The 19,534-nt window shown below is 47.9% G+C and overlaps 1 protein-coding gene across 4 annotated transcripts in view; it reads left to right on the forward strand.

Moving 5' to 3' along the window:
* dnmt3a (DNA methyltransferase 3 alpha) overlaps positions 1-19,534 on the forward strand; it is a 200,699-nt gene that overhangs the window by 176,669 nt on the left and 4,496 nt on the right. For 2 of the 4 annotated variants that reach the window (XM_062968931.1, XM_062968945.1), the window contains 16 exons: positions 3,197-3,412; positions 3,568-3,726; positions 5,983-6,090; positions 6,542-6,698; positions 7,840-7,989; positions 8,446-8,490; positions 8,996-9,075; positions 9,986-10,098; positions 11,734-11,917; positions 12,219-12,303; positions 12,403-12,548; positions 12,669-12,759; positions 14,236-14,384; positions 15,712-15,827; positions 17,266-17,335; positions 17,640-17,758. In XM_062968931.1, coding sequence (XP_062825001.1) covers positions 3,197-3,412; positions 3,568-3,726; positions 5,983-6,090; positions 6,542-6,698; positions 7,840-7,989; positions 8,446-8,490; positions 8,996-9,075; positions 9,986-10,098; positions 11,734-11,917; positions 12,219-12,303; positions 12,403-12,548; positions 12,669-12,759; positions 14,236-14,384; positions 15,712-15,827; positions 17,266-17,335; positions 17,640-17,758 — 1,988 coding nt within the window. The remainder of the gene's footprint in view (positions 1-3,196; positions 3,413-3,567; positions 3,727-5,982; positions 6,091-6,541; positions 6,699-7,839; positions 7,990-8,445; positions 8,491-8,995; positions 9,076-9,985; positions 10,099-11,733; positions 11,918-12,218; positions 12,304-12,402; positions 12,549-12,668; positions 12,760-14,235; positions 14,385-15,711; positions 15,828-17,265; positions 17,336-17,639; positions 17,759-19,534) is intronic. The other 2 variants (XM_062968934.1, XM_062968951.1) reach the window with 1 other exon arrangement.

Raw genomic sequence — 19,534 nt, forward strand, 5'->3', positions numbered from 1 at the left:
TTGCCAGGTGTGTGTGGTTTTCCTTGAGAGGAACTGCAGAGCTGCCCAGGGAAACATCTGCTTGCCTTTCCTTTGATGCTTCATTTTGCACACATTTGAAAGGCATACAAGGTGCCTTTCGAACAGCAAAACAAGCAACTTAGAGCCAGAGGAGCATTGGGGAACCCAGTGAGGTTTGCCCTTGCCATTTGGAGCTTGGCCCACCATGGGGCTTTGCCCATAGGAGGGTTTAGCAAGGCCTGTGAGGTTTCCTCTGCAGATTCCAAAAGATTGCATGCCTGCTCCTGGTCTGGGCTTTGAAAGGGTTGAGTGGGGTTTTGGAGAGAGCAGAGGGGCTCGGATACAAGGGACACGCACCTGCTGTTCGGTGTAAAGACCCACAAAAAGAAGGGCGGCCAAAATGGTCAAAGGTCTATGAATCCCTCTGAGGAGCCACTTAGGGAGGTTTCACCGCGGAATACAAGGCTGAGAGAAGGGGACATGAGAGCCATGCTTGAATATTTGAAAGGAAGGCACATGGAGGAGGAGGGGGAAAGCTTGCTTTCTACTGCTATAAAGACTGGGACACAATGGAAGCATGGGCTCAAAATTACCGGAAAGAGATCACATCTAAACATTAGGAAAAACCTCCTGATGGTCAAAGCTATTTGACAATGGAATGTGCTGCTGCCTGGGAGTCCACTGATGTCTCCTTCCTTGGGTTTTTAAAGCAGAGGATGGATGGCTATCTGTCGAGAATGTTTGGATTGTGGCTTTCTGCCTGGTAGAAGGGAGTGGAGCTGGATGGACCTTGGGGTTCCTTCCAACCCTTATGATTCTGTGAACCTTGCAGACTCCAAAGGTCCATGGAGACCTTGGGCCCTTGTCTCTTCTAGCCTTGGAGATGTTCCTACCTCTGGCGGCATCTTGCACTTCCTCAGTGTCCAGATGCCACCTTTTGGCCACTTCTCTATATCTTTCTAATTTCATCTTGTTGTTTTGCAAAAGGAGTTGGGGTGGGAGGGCCCATGTAAGGCTCCTATTTGTTGTTGGAGCACCTGGCAACCTGCCATGTCCATGGAACTGTGGCCATAAGAGGACCACATCCAGAGCCAGACCTTGAACCCACACCCATCAGTGCAGTGAGAGGCCAATTGAACAGAGGGGAATAGGACTGACTGGGAGTTGAGAGTTTGAATCCTGCCTCTCATGCAGTGTGTGGGCATTTGGGCCTGTCAGTGCCTTGGTTTCCCTCCTGCAAATAGCCACCAACAGGACGTTTTCTGTGCCAGAAGGCAGATGGGCACAAATTAGGCATTAGAAATGGGAATCCCCCCCAAAGTGACTTCTACCTATACAGACAAGAGAGGTTTTGTAGGTGTGCTATACATACATACGCATGCATGCATGCTTTGGGTAACATAGGGAAGGATGAACACTCTTGTGATGTTTGTTATTCTGTCTGTGCCCCTGTTTCACCCCACTTTCTACCCCTTTGATCATTGGATTTTGCAAAATGTGGCTTATTGTAAAAACAAAGATTGGTGAGAAAGCTTCAGTGGAGACCCCTTTTCCCCATGATAATAACTCTTCCAAGAGTGAATTTCTCTTTCAAGGGGGAGAATCCTCTCGCTTCCTGTGGTCTCAGCCCCATTCTTAACTAGGAGTCATTTACAAATCAGATGTTTGTAACTCTGGGATGGCTTGTATAGGGAGAAACACAGGATAAAAATAACGTTAAATACATAAGATAGAAATATTTTGTTGGATGTGGGTAAGTGAAATCATAGGTAGTGATCCTCCTGGAGTGGACATTGTGTTGACAAATTAGTTAGCAGTGTATTGAAAAGAAACCATGATTTGTGTACACTGGTCTTGAATCAAAGCTATGCATACCTTTCCCCATATACCACATTCTTGGAAACATCCTTCTACTCTCCTTGTACATCTCTATTTGAACTTGATGCAAAACCAGTTCTCCACCTTTGTCCTTTTACACACTCGCTCTGCCAACATGATTTGTTTATCTGTTTTTCCTCAAATACTATATACCTGCACCTATGAGCACTTTTCAGCAAACCTTGTCGAACCACACCTCTCAGTATTGCATAGAATTGAACCATCGTGGTGTCAAACTGCATTAACTCTGCAGTGTAGATGGGCCTGTATAACAGAAGGTCTGGTTGTGCGTATCTGCAGGACTGTTTGAATTTGTCCTAAAACAGAAGATACTTTGCTTTGCAAACATACCTAGTTTTAGACTGCTTTTTAAAAGATGATTCAGCTTGCATATGATTGAATTGTCTGATGTGTTACAGTTGTTCCTACTATTTTAGATTTTGGATGGCTTATACCGATTTTATTCCAGGGATCTTTTAGTTTAATACTTTAGTAAAATGAACAAACAGAGAGGAAGCGTCGGTAGTCAGACCTGTTTGCTTTGAGCTTGCAGCGCAGACATACACGCATTTTACTCAGAGGTAAACCCCCTTCTACACTGACCGTTGTATGCAGCTTGAAGCTAGATTCAAACTGGCATAGTTGGATGACCAAACTCCCACAAATGTGTGCAAAGAAAGCCTTTCATTCACATCAGTGCTTTGTGTGTTGTGTCATTACCATCCAAATGATTCTATGAAATCACCTGGGCCAGGCATGGGCCAACTTCTTTAAAGAGCAGACTTCTTTAAAATAACATAGTTGGTTTACTCACAAACTTCATGTATTCAGCATACAGGTACTTTGCTTATCAGTCCAGTTACATATAGGATTTGAAGTAGTTTCTCTGTGTAGGTAACACAGGGCATCTTTGTTTTGGGGATCCCTCTGACACCCCCTCGCGACCCCCCAGGGTTCCAACCCCCAGGTTGAGAAACGCTGATCTAAAGCATCTCTCTGTTCTGAGAATCTAATAGAGTTTCTGTTTCTACATTGAAAGTCTCATGGCTTCTGTACAACATATTGTTCCTACTGACTTCTAAAAGCATACTGTTTCTAAAATGGAGTCTGAGTCCTGAAGAATCCCAGATCTAATCACATGGTCTGCAGCCCTGCCCACAACATAGAGCTAAGTAAAACTGCATACCAATACACACATATACGATACAGTAAGCAATCCGAATTATATATAAACCAATAACTAGTGGAGGCTTGAAGAAGGTTGCTATTTACAACATTCTCAGGACCCTTTTCTGTCTCCTTTGGTCCCATCCTTCAGGCTGAGAAGAAGGCCAAAGTCATTGCCGGGATGAACGCAGTGGAGGAGGCGCTGCCACGGAGCGAACCCCAGAAGGAGGAGGAGGCCAGCCCCCCGGCCTCCCAGCAGCCCACTGACCCGGCCTCCCCCAATGTGGCCACCACCCCGGAGCCTCTGGGGCCCGATGCCGCTGACAAGGGCATGTCCAAAACGGCCGACGACGAGCCGGAGTACGAGGTGAGGCACTTCTCCCTGTATCTCCTGCTTGCAGATATTTGCAATTACGCCTTCTTCCGTTGAAGAGGCGCAGTGGTGGAGGAAGAGACCCTTATGTTTGTGCTTATGCAGCCCTGAGATTCTGTGACCATCTTCTCTTCTCTTCCCTTCCACAGGACGGCCGGGGCTTCGGCATCGGAGAGCTGGTCTGGGGGAAGCTGCGGGGCTTCTCCTGGTGGCCGGGACGCATCGTCTCCTGGTGGATGACCGGCCGGAGTCGGGCCGCGGAGGGCACCCGCTGGGTCATGTGGTTCGGGGACGGGAAGTTCTCTGTGGTAAGTGGACAGTGTGGGACGTGAAGCAGAGCAGCACCTGCATAGGACTGGCACCTGAGTTTCATACCCTTCTGGTGCCCACAGCTCCATCCTATGGGATGCTGCGGGATTTAGTTCAGGGAAAGAATTATAATTCCCTGGCAAAGATTTCAAGAACCTTTCTGCAGAAAATTCCATGCTCGAAGTGTTGTCTGTTTTCTTGCTGTATGTCCAGTGTGTTCTAGTAGCATTTTCTCCTGACGTTTCGCCTGCATCTGTGGCTGGCATCTTCAGAGAATCCAGCCAGAGATGCAGGCAAAATGTCAGAAGAAAATATTGCTATTTTTTATTTATTTATTTTATTAAATTTATATACTGCTCTTCTCCTCCAGGGGACAATGTGCTAGGGCACATTGGCCATACAGCCCGGAAATAATAATAATAATAATAACAACAACAACAACAACAACAACAACAACAAGTATTCGACTTGTGATTCTGTGATTTGAAATCCAGCATATATATCTTGTTTGCTGTGTCATACTATGTCTTTCTGTCAATAATAATAATAGCATTATTTTTATACCCCACCATCATCTCCCTGAAGGGACTCGGGATGGCTTACATATGAGGTAGAAAGTCCAAACATACATCATATATAAAAGTAACAATCAATTATAATGAAACTACTGATAAAATAAAAAACATCATAAAACAATCTGTATAAAACACAGTTGAACATAAAAGAAAACCAGTAGCATTGAGGCTCCATCAGACCGTGTTCAACAAGAACCAATAACCATAATTATTTTTTTAAAAACTGCACAATACCTCAGTGATTCTGGCTGTGAAAGCCTTTGATAATACAAGTCCATACTCCTTATCAAACTATAATTGCCAGAATTCCATAGGATGGAGCAATGCCAGCTGATGTGCCTAAAGCTAATACAGTCATCTAGTGCAAATACATTCTACAGAGCACGGGAAGGGAAAGGAGGCATTGCATATAATAGAATTGGAAGAGACCACATGGGCCATATTGGACTATTGGATTATAATCAGTTGGGACCATAACCATAACTGCTCCCAAGTATTTTGGATAAGGAATGCTCAACCTGTACAACAGAAATATATTCTGGAGCCTGAGGAAGGGCCTTATAGCCTTCCTACCTTATTTCCTTATTACTTGTTCATTAACACATTACACAGCATTAGTTATAGCAGGCATGGGCAAACTTTGGCCCTCCCTCCAGGTGCTTTGGACTTCAACTCCCACATTCCCTGACAGTATGACCAGTCTCTGCAGTTCCATTTATCCAAGCCTGACAGAATAATAATAATAATAATAATAATAATAATAATAATAATAATAATAATAAACTTTATTTATACCCCGCCACCATCTCCCCAATGGGGACTCGGGGCGGCTTACATGGGGCCATGCCCAAGGCAATACAATAAACCATAACATAATACAATTAAATAATACATTACATAAAATAAACAGTACAACATAAGATCAAAACAGCAATATAACACGAGCGGGCCGCATGAATACTACATTTAAAAACTAGATTAAAAATTAAAACTCTGGGTGAGAAAGGGATCAGAATAAAACCTCGAGGGATGGGACATCAGATAGTGAACCAGTCTAGAGGATAAATATCGGGGGGGAGTAGCATAGAACATTTACTCTCCGAAAGCACACCGGAAGAGCCATGTTTTTAAATCTTTCCTGAAGGCTAAAAGGGTGGGGGCTTGCCTGATTTCAATGGGCAGCGAGTTCCACAAGCGAGGGGCCACCGCAGAAAAGGCCCTCTCCCTTGTTCCTACAAGGCGGGTCTGGGATACAGGCAGTGGCGACAGGAGGGCCTCCCCTGATGATCGGAGAGGTCGGGCAGGTTTATGGTAGGAGATACGGTCACGAAGGTAGGCGGGTCCCAAACCGTTTAGGGCTTTATAAATGATGGTCTGCACCTTGAATTGGGACCGGAAGATGAACGGCAGCCAGTGGAGCTCCTTAAACAGGGGAGTAGATCTCTCCCTGTAACTCGCCCCCGTTATTAGTCTGGCGGCCGAACGTTGGACCAGCTGTAACTTCCTCCAACATGACACTGTGGTATTCTTGGGCCAGAAGTCCTTCGTTTTAATAGGGTTTGATGTTATTTGTGGTTTTGCATATCCAATCAAAGCCTAGCAACGGGTCCCTTGGGGAAAAGGGGATTTTGCAGGGCAGAAGACTCTGTGCCTCTGACCCCCCTTCTCTCTTCCTGGCAGGTCTGTGTAGAGAAGCTGCTCCCGCTCAGCTCCTTCGCCAACGCCTTCCACCAGGCCACGTACAACAAGCAGCCCATGTACCGGAAGGCCATCTACGAGGTGCTCCAGGTAAGAGAGCGGGGCCTGCGGAGCTCACACTGGCCGGCTGCCCTGTGAGCGAAAGGAGGCAGAAGGGGGGATCTGGGAGGGAAAAAGGGCACCCCATGCGTTCAGAGAACGTTCAGACTCTAGCTTTATTTGTCTCCTCAGCCTGGACTTAGTTTGCCAAGTACATAGAGGAAGGCTTTGAGAGTAAGTGGTTTGAGTTGTTTGTGTCAGTGAGCCAAGCTGCATGCTAAAAAGGAAGAGGAAAGACAAAAGTCCCTCTCAACCCCAGGCTTCCTTTCAGACTGGTAGGAGTGCCAGCCACACTCCAATGCCCAGCGCCCTATCTTTGGTGGCCAAGGAGAAGGGAAGAAGATCCAGAATTGGAGTTGGAGGGAAGGGGGAATGTGCCCTTCCTGACTTTCCGCAACCCACACACATCTTTCTCCCTCTTTTTCTCCCTCCCTCGCTTCAGGTGGCCAGCAGCAGATCAGGCAAGATCTTCCCCTCCTGCCCAGAGAACGATGAGACTGACACCTCCAAAGCAGTGGAGATCCAGAACAAGCAGATGATTGAATGGGCCCTGGGGGGCTTCCAGCCATCCGGCCCAAAGGGCCTGGAGCCACCAGAAGGTAGTGCATGGGGGGCTGGCCAAGGGGTATTTGCGTTAGAGGGCCTGGACCAAAGATGGGTCAGAACAGTATGGTGACATCTCGCCCAGGCCTTGTTGGGCCTTTCCTTGGCTTGGGTGGGAGGGGGGACAAGGGTAGATTTCTGCCCCTCCAGGTCTTGAACCCTCCAGGAAAGGGATAGGGATCAGTTGGAAGCTGAGCCCTTGGTGCTCAACATATATCCAGTGTTGGAAATAGCAACCTTCTTCAAGCCTCCACTAGTTATTTGTTTGTATAAAATGCATATTTTATACATTGTATATGTGTGTGTTGGTATGCAGTTTTCCTTAACTCTAAGTTGTGGGAGGGGCTGCAGACGGTGTGACCAGATCTGAGATTGTTCAGGACTCAGACTCCATTGAACTTTCGGATTATACAGAGACTCTATTAGACTCTCAAAACACAGAGATGCTTTAGACTATTCTTTGTGTTACCTGCACAGAGAAATTACTTCAAATCCTATGTGTAACTGGACTGATAAGCAAAGTACCTGTATGCTGAATACATGATGTTTGTGAATAAACCAACTATGTTACTTTTCAGGAAGACTGCTTATTTTTGTCTCTTGACAGCATGATTTAAAGCAAGATGTTTTACGGGAGAGTAGATGTTTTTGGGCAGCTGAAAGAATACTTCTGAAACTCTGATGTATATGTTTGTGCAATTGCATATCTTTGTCCCTAACAGTTCATAGAGATATCTAGGTATATCAGTTTAACAGCTGAGAAACCTAATTGCCTTGCATGAATCCTAGTGGATATAAGGAGAAGGTTGACTCAAGTGAGTGTTTAACTCTTCTGATTCCTGATTTTCCCAAAATGGTGGTGAATGCCATTTTCCAAAATGTTACGGAGATTTCCAGTTCCCAAAAGGTTATGGCATAATTTTTCCAAAAGGTTATGATTTCTAACAAGGTCATGCCTTTCCGAAGTCCAAAATTCTCCGAAACACAGTACATGGTGGGGAGTCCTCCGGCCGGCAATGCGCTAAGGGAGAGGAGCTCCCCAGTTGAAGGGCCCAAGGCATGCTTGATTCCTGAGGATACCGTTCTTGCTCCATGCTGATGCTCCCCTCCTCTCTCTCTTTCTCTGCCGTCTCCCAGAGGAGCGCAACCCCTACAAAGAAGTTTACACCGAGATGTGGGTGGAGCCTGAAGCTGCCGCCTATGCGCCTCCCCCGCCAGCCAAAAAGCCGAGGAAAAGCACAGCCGAGAAGCCCAAGGTCAAGGAGATCATAGACGAGCGCACCAGAGGTAGGCCCAAGGAGGGAGGTGGAGCTCCCAGAGGGGCGGCTGGCCTCAGGTCTGGAGATGGGGCCATGCTCTAGGTCAATGGTTCTCAGCCTGGGGTCCCCAGATGTTTTGATCTGCAACTCCCAGAAATCCCAACCAGTTTATCAGCTGTTCGGATTTCTGGGAGTTGGAGGTCAAAAAACATTTGAGAACCACTGGTCTAGGGGCAGACATGTTGGGCCATGCCTGCCCTAGAGCATGTAGTTGAAGTCCAAAACGAAATGAGGCAATTTTCCTGCCCTCCCCTGGTTGCTCTCATGGCTCCTGGGTCATCCTCCGACACAGAAGAGCCTGCCGGGCTTTAGAGAGGCCCCTTGAATCATGTACCAGGATGGAGGCAGGATATTTACTCATTAAATGGGGTATGTGTGTGTCTCCAAAGCGCCCCCCCCTATAATGCGCCTTCTTCCCTTCCAGAGCGCCTTGTATATGAGGTTCGACAGAAGTGCAGGAACATTGAAGGTGAGTGTGGACAAGTGATGCTGTGATTCCCAGCGGGTGTGCTGCTCTTGCCTCACCATTGCCCCTATAGAAATATGCTTATTGAATTACAATCAGAGACACTCCTAATTTGCCCAAGGTGCTTGCTTCTTAAGATCACAAGGCACCTGTCTTACACATTCGCTTCATGGGCAGTGAGTGAGTGGAACCATCCACCACTGAATGTGACAGAGCGGTTGAGCCTGAGGGAGATTTCCACTCGGGGGACAGGGCACGCATCTCTCCCCACCCTGAGCTGGGCATTTTGTAATTACCCCATTGCTCAGACATTGCCAACCAGGGAGCGTCTCTTGTGCCACCTCCCAGTCACCACCTCTAACCGGTCCAACCAAAAGGGGCCAGAATGGCTTTCTGGCATAGCCGATAAGTATAGGGAGGGGAGGACGGCTCGCACGGCTCTCTCCAGCCTTGGCCCATGCTTCTCCTTTCTCTCCTGTCTTGCCATCTGCACCTGCCTGTGTTCTAGATATCTGCATCTCCTGTGGAAGCCTCAATGTCACCCTTGAACATCCCCTTTTCATTGGAGGAATGTGCCAAAACTGCAAGGTAGGAAGGGGGAAGGGGAGAGTAGGTGGTTTGGAAGCCCCCAGGGCCTGGGGTGGAGGGAGTAGGAGTAGGAGTGGGGAGGAGGCTTGGTTGTGGGGCAGGGAAGGCGGAGGTGCTGGCCCCAGTGTCAGCACTCAGGTGGGGTGGCTTAAAAGCAGGGCCACATGGGCTTTCACTAGCAGTCAGAATAACTGGATTTTATCGTATTCATCATGTCAAAAGTGAATTGAGAATATGTGTTGTCGAAGGCTTTAATGGCCGGGATCACAGGATTGTTGTATGTTTTCCGGGCTGTATGGCTATGTTCCAGAAGTATTCTCTCCTGACGTTTTGCCCACATCTATGGCAGGCATCCTCAGAGGTTGTGAGGTATGGAGAAACTAAACAAGGAAGCTTTATATATATCTGTGGAAAGTCTGAGGTGTGAGAAGAACTCTTTGTCAGTTGGAAAGCCAGTGTGAATCTGGCTACCAGTATTTAAAAACTCAAAAATCAGAACAGTAAATGAGAAGCAACACTCTGAAAACAGAAGAGTTCCAAGGGCAGCTAATGACTCTGAACAAAGGATGCCCCCAGGCAGAAATAGCCAGGAGATGAACCTTTCCAATGCTAATTAAGGTGATTAACTGCAACATTCACACTGTCTGAATGCGTTACTCTTCCCCTCTATATGGTGAGCTTGAGAGACAGGGGTTCAAGGTCTGTCACTGCTGTGAAGACTTGCCATGGCACTGGGGAAGCTGATGTCTCCTTCCACGTCTGTAAACGGAGGTTCCTGCCTTCCTTGTTGATGTCACGTAATGCACTTTTTCACAGGTGGATAGTGGATAGGAAGGGAGGTTCTTCTCTCTACCTGGCAACACTCTCCAGAAATGTCCTTGTCTCTCCTCCCACCCCACCTGCTCCTTAGAACTGCTTTTTGGAGTGCGCCTACCAGTACGATGATGACGGCTACCAGTCCTACTGCACCATCTGCTGCGGCGGCCGTGAAGTCCTCATGTGTGGGAACAACAACTGCTGCCGGTGAGCAGGGTGTGGTGAGGGAAGGAAACGGAGCTAAGAAAGGGAATTCCCTGCACCGATGGCCTCCAGTCACACATACACACCTCTTTCACTTTCTTGTTTATAAGAGAGGACAGCAGTGACCATTTGGCCTCTCAGCTCCAAAGCTTCTTTGATGAAGCCGATTATCTAGATCCATCTCAATCTGGTTTCAGACCTGGCCGTGGAACAGAGACAGAATTGGTCGCCTTGGTGGGTGATCTATGAAGAGTGCTAAACAGGGGGAGTGTGTCCCTGTTGGTTCTCTTGGATCTCTCAGTGGCATTCGATACCATTGACCATGGTATCCTTCTGAGCTGTCTCTCTGGAATGGGACTATGAGGCAGTTTTACAGTGGTTCCGCTCCTTCCTAGGGGACCAGACTCAGAAGGTGGTGCTAGGGGACTCCTGTTCGACTCCCTAGTCTGCGGCCTATGGAGTCACTCAAGGTTTTATTCATTCCCCAATGCTATTTAATATCTACATGAAACGGCTGGGTGAGATCACCCAGAGTTTTGGAATTTAGTGTCACATATTTGCAGAGACCACCCAACTCTATTACTCCTTTCCACCAAAAGCCAAGGATGCCATCCTGATCCTGAACTGGTGGCTGTCATCAGTAATGGCCTGGATGAGGGCTAATAAGTTGGAACTGGATCCTGACAATGCAGAGGTGCTCTTGATCACTCAGAAGGCAGATCAGGGTATAGAGATATAGACTATGCTGGATGGGGTCACATTCCCCTTGACGACACAGGTAGGCAGTTTGGAGTCCTAGACTCGGCACTGAACCTGGAACTTCAGTGGTGGACGGGAGGACTTTTGCACAATTAAAACTTGTGTGCCAGCTGTGCCCATACCTTGAGGTGCCAGATTTGGCCATGGCAGTCCACACCTTAGTGAAATCCCCCCTGGATTACTTCAACGCTCTACATGGGGCTGCCTTTGTTAGATAGTTTGGAACTTCAGTTCGTTCAGAGAGCTGCAGCCAGATTATTAACTGGGGCTCCACTGGCTGGACCCACAGTGAAGGAACAGCTTGGTCTTTTCTGTCTGTGTTCAGGATGACTGTCATTCATGACAGCCTGGGCCCAGAGAGGCAGGAGGCAGCCCCTTTGCTCACCAGAAAAGCCCCCCCCCCCCGAGCTCCAGACCACCCCTGGCCGCGGGTACCAGTCAGGGCCTCCCCTCCCTGGCGCTCAGCCTCACTCCCCACTGCCAAGACCCAAAGCCCCTTCCGGACATAGCCCCTGATCTCAATCAATCAGCCAAAACTTTATTAATGGTCCAAAGACCCGGTTTGCTGAATGGTAAAAGGTGCACAACTACAAACAGATTAAAAAGCTGCCAAGATCAATTACAAGGGTAAGAACATTGCAAATAGATACAGGACAGGTTTCAGCCTGAGTCTGATACAGGAAGTTGTCTTATCCTGGCTACCTCGGAAAGAAACCTGGCAACAGCCAAAGCCACATGGGGGAAATTGTCACCTAGTAAAAACTTTACATGGAATTGGGCTGATCTGCCGGGTGAGTGTCTTAGTAGTGGGTTAATAATAGGTAGCCAAGCTTGGTTATAAAAACAGCAGCCCTGACCTGTTTTGCTCTGCCGGCCCAGGTGCTTCTGCGTGGAGTGCGTGGACCTGCTGGTGGGCCCTGGTGCTGCTCAGGCCGCCATCAAGGAGGACCCCTGGAACTGCTACATGTGCGGCCACAAGGGCATCTACGGCCTGCTCCGGCGGCGTGACGACTGGCCCTCGCGCCTCCAGATGTTTTTCGCCAACAACCACGACCAAGAGTTTGTGAGTTTGGTTGGGGCTACAGTAGTGGCTGGGTGGGACCACGATGGATAAACACAGACAGGTTCCTAGACATCTAGCCACTGGGACGGCTCAGGAGGCCTCGAGTTGTCCCCCCTCTCTGTTGGTTTCCTTGGTGCCTCCACACTCAGCCAGACGGTCACTTTCTGTCACCAGACCTGCACTTACTGGGCCTCTTCTCTGTTAGCATCTGGAGTCCATTGTTTCACTCCTTTGACTTGCTTTGGCTAAAGGCTTTCTTCACTCTGGCCACCTCACACGGCTGCTACTCTTGTTTTTCCAGGACCCACCAAAGGTTTACCCACCCGTCCCAGCTGAACGGAGGAAGCCCATCCGGGTGCTCTCCCTTTTCGACGGCATCGCCACAGGTGAGCCTTGTACCTCTCCTTTCCGTCAAGGCTAGCTAGCCTGGCCTACGAGGAGTGGCCGGTGATAGAAACCCTGTCTTTCTCTTTCATGTTCACCAGGCCTGCTGGTGCTAAAGGACCTGGGCATCCAGGTGGATCGGTACATTGCCTCCGAGGTGTGCGAAGACTCCATCACAGTCGGAATGGTCCGGCACCAGGGCAAGATCATGTATGTGGGGGACGTCCGCAATGTCACCCAGAAACACGTACGTGGAGCACTGTGGGGGCCGGGAGGAGCGGTTGGGTCATCGGCTTCCCTTTGCGTCAGTGCAATGGGTCCAGCCCTTTACAGCACGGCAGGCCTAACATCCGTCTCCCTGTTACAGATACAGGAATGGGGCCCTTTTGACCTGGTGATTGGAGGCAGCCCCTGCAATGACCTCTCCATCGTCAATCCGGCCAGGAAAGGCCTTTATGGTAGGTGCCACCTCTGCTGGATAATGCTAAGGTTATGTCCTTCTATTGGGTCACTTCATAGACACTGAGTGACAGAGGAGTCTCTCTTCCTCACTCCAGCTTTGCCAAGGAATACAACCTGGGGTTAGGTGAAGGATAAGGAAGAGGGAGCAGACTTCCTTTCTGCAGTGCTTGAGACTAGGACTCAATGGAGCCATGGGTTTAAATGGCAGGAAAGGAGATTCCATTGAACATTAGAAAGAACTTCCTGACCAAAAAAACAACAACATTTATTCAGGTAAATGAATAGAGGCTGGATGGCCATCTGTCGGGGGTGCTTTGAATGATTTCGTGCTACTTGGCAGCGGGTTGGACTGGATAGCCCATGAGGTCTCTTCCAACTCTACTATTCTATAATTCTACTGTAAGAAGAGCTGTTCAGCAGTGGAACTCTCTGCCTCAGAGGGCGGTGGAGGCTCCTTCTCTAGAAGTTTTTAAGCCGAGGCTGGATGTCCATCTGTTGAAGGTACTTTGTGCTTTTCCCACATGAAGGCAGAATGGGGCCCATGGTGTCTTTTCCAACTCTGTGATTCTACTAATCACATCCACTCGCCATGCCTTTAACCCCTGTGACTGTTGAGTGCAGAAGGGGGAATGAGAAAAGCACTTAATAGATAAAGCATTGAGGCTAAACAAGGAAAAGTTTAAATTTCAACTTCGAAAGGATGGTCCTCATCTGTGAAGAAATCTTGGAACCGGTTTTGTGTTGCAGAAATAAAATTCGTAGACCAAAGAAAGACTAGAGCAGTGCTTCTCACAGCAATAGTCCAGAGATATGGGGCTTTGAACTCCCACAACTCTTGACCATTTACATACTCACTAGGACTTTTGGAATAAGAAGGGCCCAAAACCTAAAGTAGAGGGAGAAAGTATTCTTGCAAGTAGGAGTTCATGATGTCCCAGAAGTAAGGAGCTGATCTTGACCAGCAGTGACAACCTGGTTGAAGGAGTGGAAGTGGTGGGATCCCTAGGTAGGAATCACCATGTTCTTGGAGTTTATTTTACAGTGGAAAGCAGAGGTCAAGCGTAATCACACACACACAATCTCATCTTTAAGAAAGTGGATTTCAATAAACATATGGGAAAACTGAGTATGATCCCATGGTCAGGAATACTAAAAGAGACCGGAGTGGAAGTTTCTGAAAAGTTAGAAAATTGGATTTTAATCAGTTCCAATGGGGAGGAGAAATGGGAGTGTCTAGGGAACACCCAGGTGAGCTAAGATTTAAAAGGGACACGTACAAGAAATGGGAAAAAGGGAGAAATTGCCAAAGAGAAATTCAAACAAAAGCTAGCATGTGTGGATTACAGTTCTCATCATCGCTCACTCCACTCTAGAAGCTCATGGCAAGAAAGACGCTTTGGGCTGACATTTGCCTTTTCAGGCCTAGTTTGTGAGCACTGACTGACTGCTTGCTGCCTTTCTTCCTGACCCAGAGGGCACCGGACGGCTCTTCTTTGAGTTCTACCGCCTCCTGCATGAGGCCCGGCCCAAAGAAGGGGATGAGCGGCCCTTCTTCTGGCTCTTTGAGAACGTGGTGGCCATGGGTGTCAGCGACAAAAGGGACATCTCTCGTTTCCTAGAGGTGAGGTGAGGTGAGGGGCTTTCCCCCCAGGCAAAAAGGAAGGCAGGATGGGGCAGGGGCAGCAGGATTGTGCCCATCATAAATACGGACTGGGTTTGAGGGAAAGCAGTGGGCAATGGGAAGAAAGCAGCATCTCTCCCCACTAGCATCGTCAGGTCAGAACTATCTAAGACAGGCACCTTACTTCCTGCAATCCCTGCCAGAAGATAGAATCTGCCTTGCTGTCTCTGTTGGCCCGGGCCAAGCCCAGACCAGGCCCACCAAGCCACCAGGGAGCACTAGAACCTCACTGTTGGAACCCATTGCTCAGTGTAAGGGCCTGCTCAGGAAGGGCTGGATTTTGAATCCATGCACTGGTCATTATCCAGTCTCAGTATCTTGGTTGGATTTGGGGATGAGGTGAAGGTTATCAGTCAGGAGTGCAGATACGCCTTCTCTGCTGTGGCCCCCCGATTGTGGAACTCACTGCCCGGTGAGATTAGGCAAGCCCCCACACTAGCAGCCTTTAAGAAAGACCTGAAAACATGGCTCTTCCGTTGTGCCTTTGGAGAGTAATCACTACATACATCCCTTTTGCTGCTCTCCTTCAATATTTGTCCTCCAGATTGCACCGCCACTTTATGATCCTGTCCTCTGTGGTTTTTACTCCTACTTCCTTTCTCACCTCGAGTTTTAATCTAGTGTTCATGTGGCCCGCCCTTGGTTTTATTGTTCTTTGATCTTGTTTAATGTAGTGTATGTTTTCTTTTATTGTGTTGTTTAATGTGCTATGATTTGTTGTTCTATTATATTTTGTTATATTGTATTGTTCTGGGCATGGCCCCATGTAAGCCGCCCTGAGTCCCCGTTGGGGAGATGGTGGCGGGGTATAAATAAAGTTTTTTATTATTATTATTATTATTATTATTATTATTATTATTATTATTATTATTACGCCCTTAAAAGGCGGGGTGTTGGAGGTAGGTTTTACAATTGTTATCATTGCCTCTCCTGCAAAATACACTGGAAGAGATGAGGCAGAGAGGGCCATCTTTGAGAGTCCCTGGAAAGCGTTGTGGGGATTAGAAAGGCCAGCAGATTGGGGATGAGGAACAGGAAGCTTTCTTATTAACATCTTCGCCAACATTGTAATCATTAGCTATGTCCCTGTCTCATCTCCCCTACCCAAGAGTGGGATTTGAGGTGGTGTAGCTAAGACATGTAGAGGGTTGACATCAGAATGTGACTGAACTGTCAATAACATCTCGAAACCTCTTAAAAGCCAACAATAATTAAAAGTGACTTAAAAACAGTACAAAGCAGCCGCCCTGTTTCTTTCTCCCTGCAGTCCAACCCCGTGATGATCGATGCCAAAGAGGTCTCCGCAGCGCACAGAGCCCGCTACTTCTGGGGGAACCTGCCCGGCATGAACAGGTGGGTCAGAGGTGCGGGCCAGCCACACAGGTGCCCATTGCTTACTATCTCTCCCCCTTTCTGTTCCCCTGATAGAGTTTTGGCAAAGGCTTCAGAGCTTTTTCTGTTGCCATGTTTTGGAGTTTCTTTGAAGTTTATCCCATTTCTTTGATTGTGTTGTTTTGTTTGACAACTTCAGAGTTCTTATGTCTTTTTCAATGAAGGTTTTATTCACTGATTGCTTTTGATGTTAAGTTTATCTATTGATTTTTTGTGAGCCTTGTCTGGGGCTCTGTGCAAGTGAAGGTGGAATGTAGACATTTAAAAATGAGAAGCTGGCAGTTTCCATATATAAAAGCCTCACAGTGGGCTGTGGAGATCTGGGTTCTAGTCTTGGTTACCATGTGGCCGAGGATGAGAAGAAAGTGTGGCACACTTGTTAGGGAGGGTCTTCTCATACTACACACTGGCATTTTATTTCTCCTTCAGCTTCCCAGGCCGCATCCTGCCGCATCCTGGAATTAGTAGTTTGATGAGGCAATAAAGCGCTCTGCTTGAGAGTTCTAAATGAACCTCCACAAACTGCAGATCCCAGGATCCTGTAGGATGGAACCATGGCAGTTAAAGTGCAGTCATAGTATTATATTATGTCATGTGAATGGGCCCAGCGTGCAGGTCTGGGGCATGAAACTCATTGGGAGACCTTGAGCCACTCAATATTTTTCTCTACATCCTACTTCACTTGTGGGCAAAATTGGGCAAATACCGTGTTTCCCCGAAAATAAGACAGTGTCTTATATTAATTTTTGCTCCCAAAGATGCTCTAGGTCTTATTTTCAGGGGATGCCTTATTTTTCCATGAAGAAGAATTCACATTTATTGTTGAACAAAAAAAATGAACATTTATTATATCCTGTACAGTAGTTGTCATCACAAACCAGCAGAACCAGACAAACTGTGAATCCAGTCAAGAATTTCTTGTTACTACCATTATTTCCATGTACAACAATCTATGGTACATACATTTACCAAACCTGTATGATCTGGTGTTCTGTTTGGCAGGCATGCTTCCAAACAAAACCTTTGCTAGGTCTTACTTTCAGGGGAGGCCTTATATTTAGCAATTCAGCAAAACTTCTACTAGGTCTTATTTTCTGAGGATGTCTTATTTTAGGGGAAACAGGGTAGGAGGGAGGAGAACAGCCATGTGGGCTGCCTTGAGCTTACTGGAGGAAAGGGGCGTTAACAATGTTAACGCATAAAAGACAGGTTCAGTTTGTACCGCACAATGCCACCCAAATGCTCCCTGATATTTGAAATGACAAAATGCACACTTCAGTAATTACAACTCAAGCTTTGTGAATAGAAAGAGGAAATAATGCAAGGACAGAAGTTGTGGGTGTAGGGCCATTGCACTGGGAGTTTATTGGAGGTAGAAGGATTGGGCTTGTTGAAATGCCAATCTACGGGTCTCTTGTTCTCTCTCCAGGCCACTGGCTTCAACTGTGAATGATAAGCTGGAACTGCAGGAGTGTCTGGAGCATGGCAGGATAGCCAAGGTGAGAGTGGGAAGCCATGCTGAAAGGGTGTGCCATGGGGCCAAGGAAGAGTCTGCAGGATTGTCAGGAAAGGGGTGCCCTTCCCTGCTTCTCATATCACCCTCCTCCCTAGGGAATACAGGGGCTTCCTATTGCATTGCCATTTCCACACGGTGGCTAGTGATAGAAGGGCCTTCCCTCTCAGCCTGCAAGAAAGTGGGGCCCCTGGGAGCCCAAATGCACAGAGGGAGACGCTCATCTTGGCAGGAGAAAAAGAGCCAGGACCCCCTAATGTTGGCTTTTCGGGTTTGTGTGTTTGTTCCAGTTCAGCAAAGTCCGAACCATCACCACTCGCTCCAACTCCATCAAGCAAGGCAAGGACCAGCACTTCCCTGTCTTCATGAACGAGAAAGAAGACATCTTGTGGTGCACCGAGATGGAGAGGTGAGGCGGGGGATGCCTTGGAGCTGGGAATGGGGATGAATTCCACTGGCTTCCCAAAGCCTTCCCAGGAAGCGGGTTCTCCCAGGCTGGCATGTGTGTCTGTGCATTGTCTGAGGAATTGCCCGTGTGCATCTTGCTTCCGCCTCTCTCTCCACACAGGCCCAGGGCCATCCCTCTCCCCACAGCTCAGACCATAGCCCTTTTTCTATTCTCCACCCATTTTTGGTCCGTAATGGCTTCTGCCATCTGTGCATCCCTCTCCAGCAGAGAAATTCCTCCTCACCTCCCCACTTGTCAGCATAAAAGCTCTTTTCCCTTATCTCTTAGTGGGTTTTCCCCCCCAGCAGTTCCTTCCCTGCAGCACTGTCAATAGCCAGACAACTCTTGGCTTTTATAATAATAATAATAACTTTATTTTTATAACCCGCCCCATCTCCCTGAAGGGACTCGGGGCAGCTTACATGGGGCCTAGCCCGATAAAACAATCAAATATCAATGAAACAACAATAAAACAATTATACCAATAAAACCTCAATTATCAGTAAAACAATCGATAAAATTGACATGAAGCATACAATATTAAAACAGGAGACTAATTCATAAAACCCAGTACAGAATGGGGAAGGTATTTCACGGTTGAAATGGACAATAAAGTGCAAAATAACATTGGCAACACCTCAAGAATGGGGCTATTATAAAATGGGCAGATAGATCAGTCCAACAACAAATTAAGTGTCAAAGGCCTTTTGGAAGAGCCAGATTTTTAAGCTCCTTCGGAAGGAGAGGAGGGTAGGGGCCTGCCTGATCTCTCTAGGGAGCGAGTTCCAAAGCCGGGGGGCCACGACGGAGAAGGCCCTCTCTCTCGTCCCCACCAACCGCGACTGCGAGGGTGGTGGGAGTGAGAGGAGGGCCTCCCCCGATGAGCGAAGAGATCGTGCGGGTTCATAGGGGGAGATGCGGTCTCTAAGGTAGGTGGGTCCCAAACCATTTAGGGCTTTGTAGGTGATAACCTGCACCTTGAATTGGGCCCGGAAAATAAACGGCAGCCAGTGGAGCTCCTTAAACAGGGGCGTTGAACGCGCCCTGTAATTTGCTCCAGTTAGAAACCTGGCTGCCGAGCGTTGTACTAGTTGCAATTTCCGAGCCGTCTTCAAAGGCAGCCCCACGTAGAGCGCATTGCAATAGTCCAGTCTAGAGGTAACTAAGGCATGGACCACCATGGTCAGATCAGACTTCTCGATGTATGGTCGCAACTGGCGCACAAGTTTTAATTGTGCAAAGGCCCTCCCAGCCACGGCCGACACCTGAGCCTCAAGCGTCAGCCCCGAATCCAGGAGGACCCCCAAGCTGCGGACCTGCGCCTTCAGGGGGAGTGCGACCCCGTCAAGCACAGGTTGCCACCCAATACCCCGATCAGACGTACGACTGACCTGGAGGACCTCTGTCTTGTCGGGATTAAGTCTGTTTGTTCACCCTCATCCAGGCCAACACAGTGGCCCAGTTTGCCTTTCCTGCATCTCAAAGTCTGCCTGGTGGGTCAGAGGTGTAGTCCAACCACACAGACAACAGGTTGTTGAAAGAACCACCAAGCCATCCTCCTCAGCGGCATTCGGGCTTTTTCTTTTGCCACGTTTTAGCGTTGTGCTTGAATTTTATCCATCCCTTGGCTGTTACTATTTTTTAGAAGATGGTTTTGGATTTTTATGTCTGTTCCTCCAGCCATCTTCTCTGAATGAGCCAGGAATACGGTGTTAAAACGGGCATGGGCAAACTTTG

Source organism: Anolis carolinensis, chromosome 1, assembly GCF_035594765.1.
Source record: "Anolis carolinensis isolate JA03-04 chromosome 1, rAnoCar3.1.pri, whole genome shotgun sequence".
Taxonomy (NCBI): domain Eukaryota; kingdom Metazoa; phylum Chordata; class Lepidosauria; order Squamata; family Dactyloidae; genus Anolis; species Anolis carolinensis.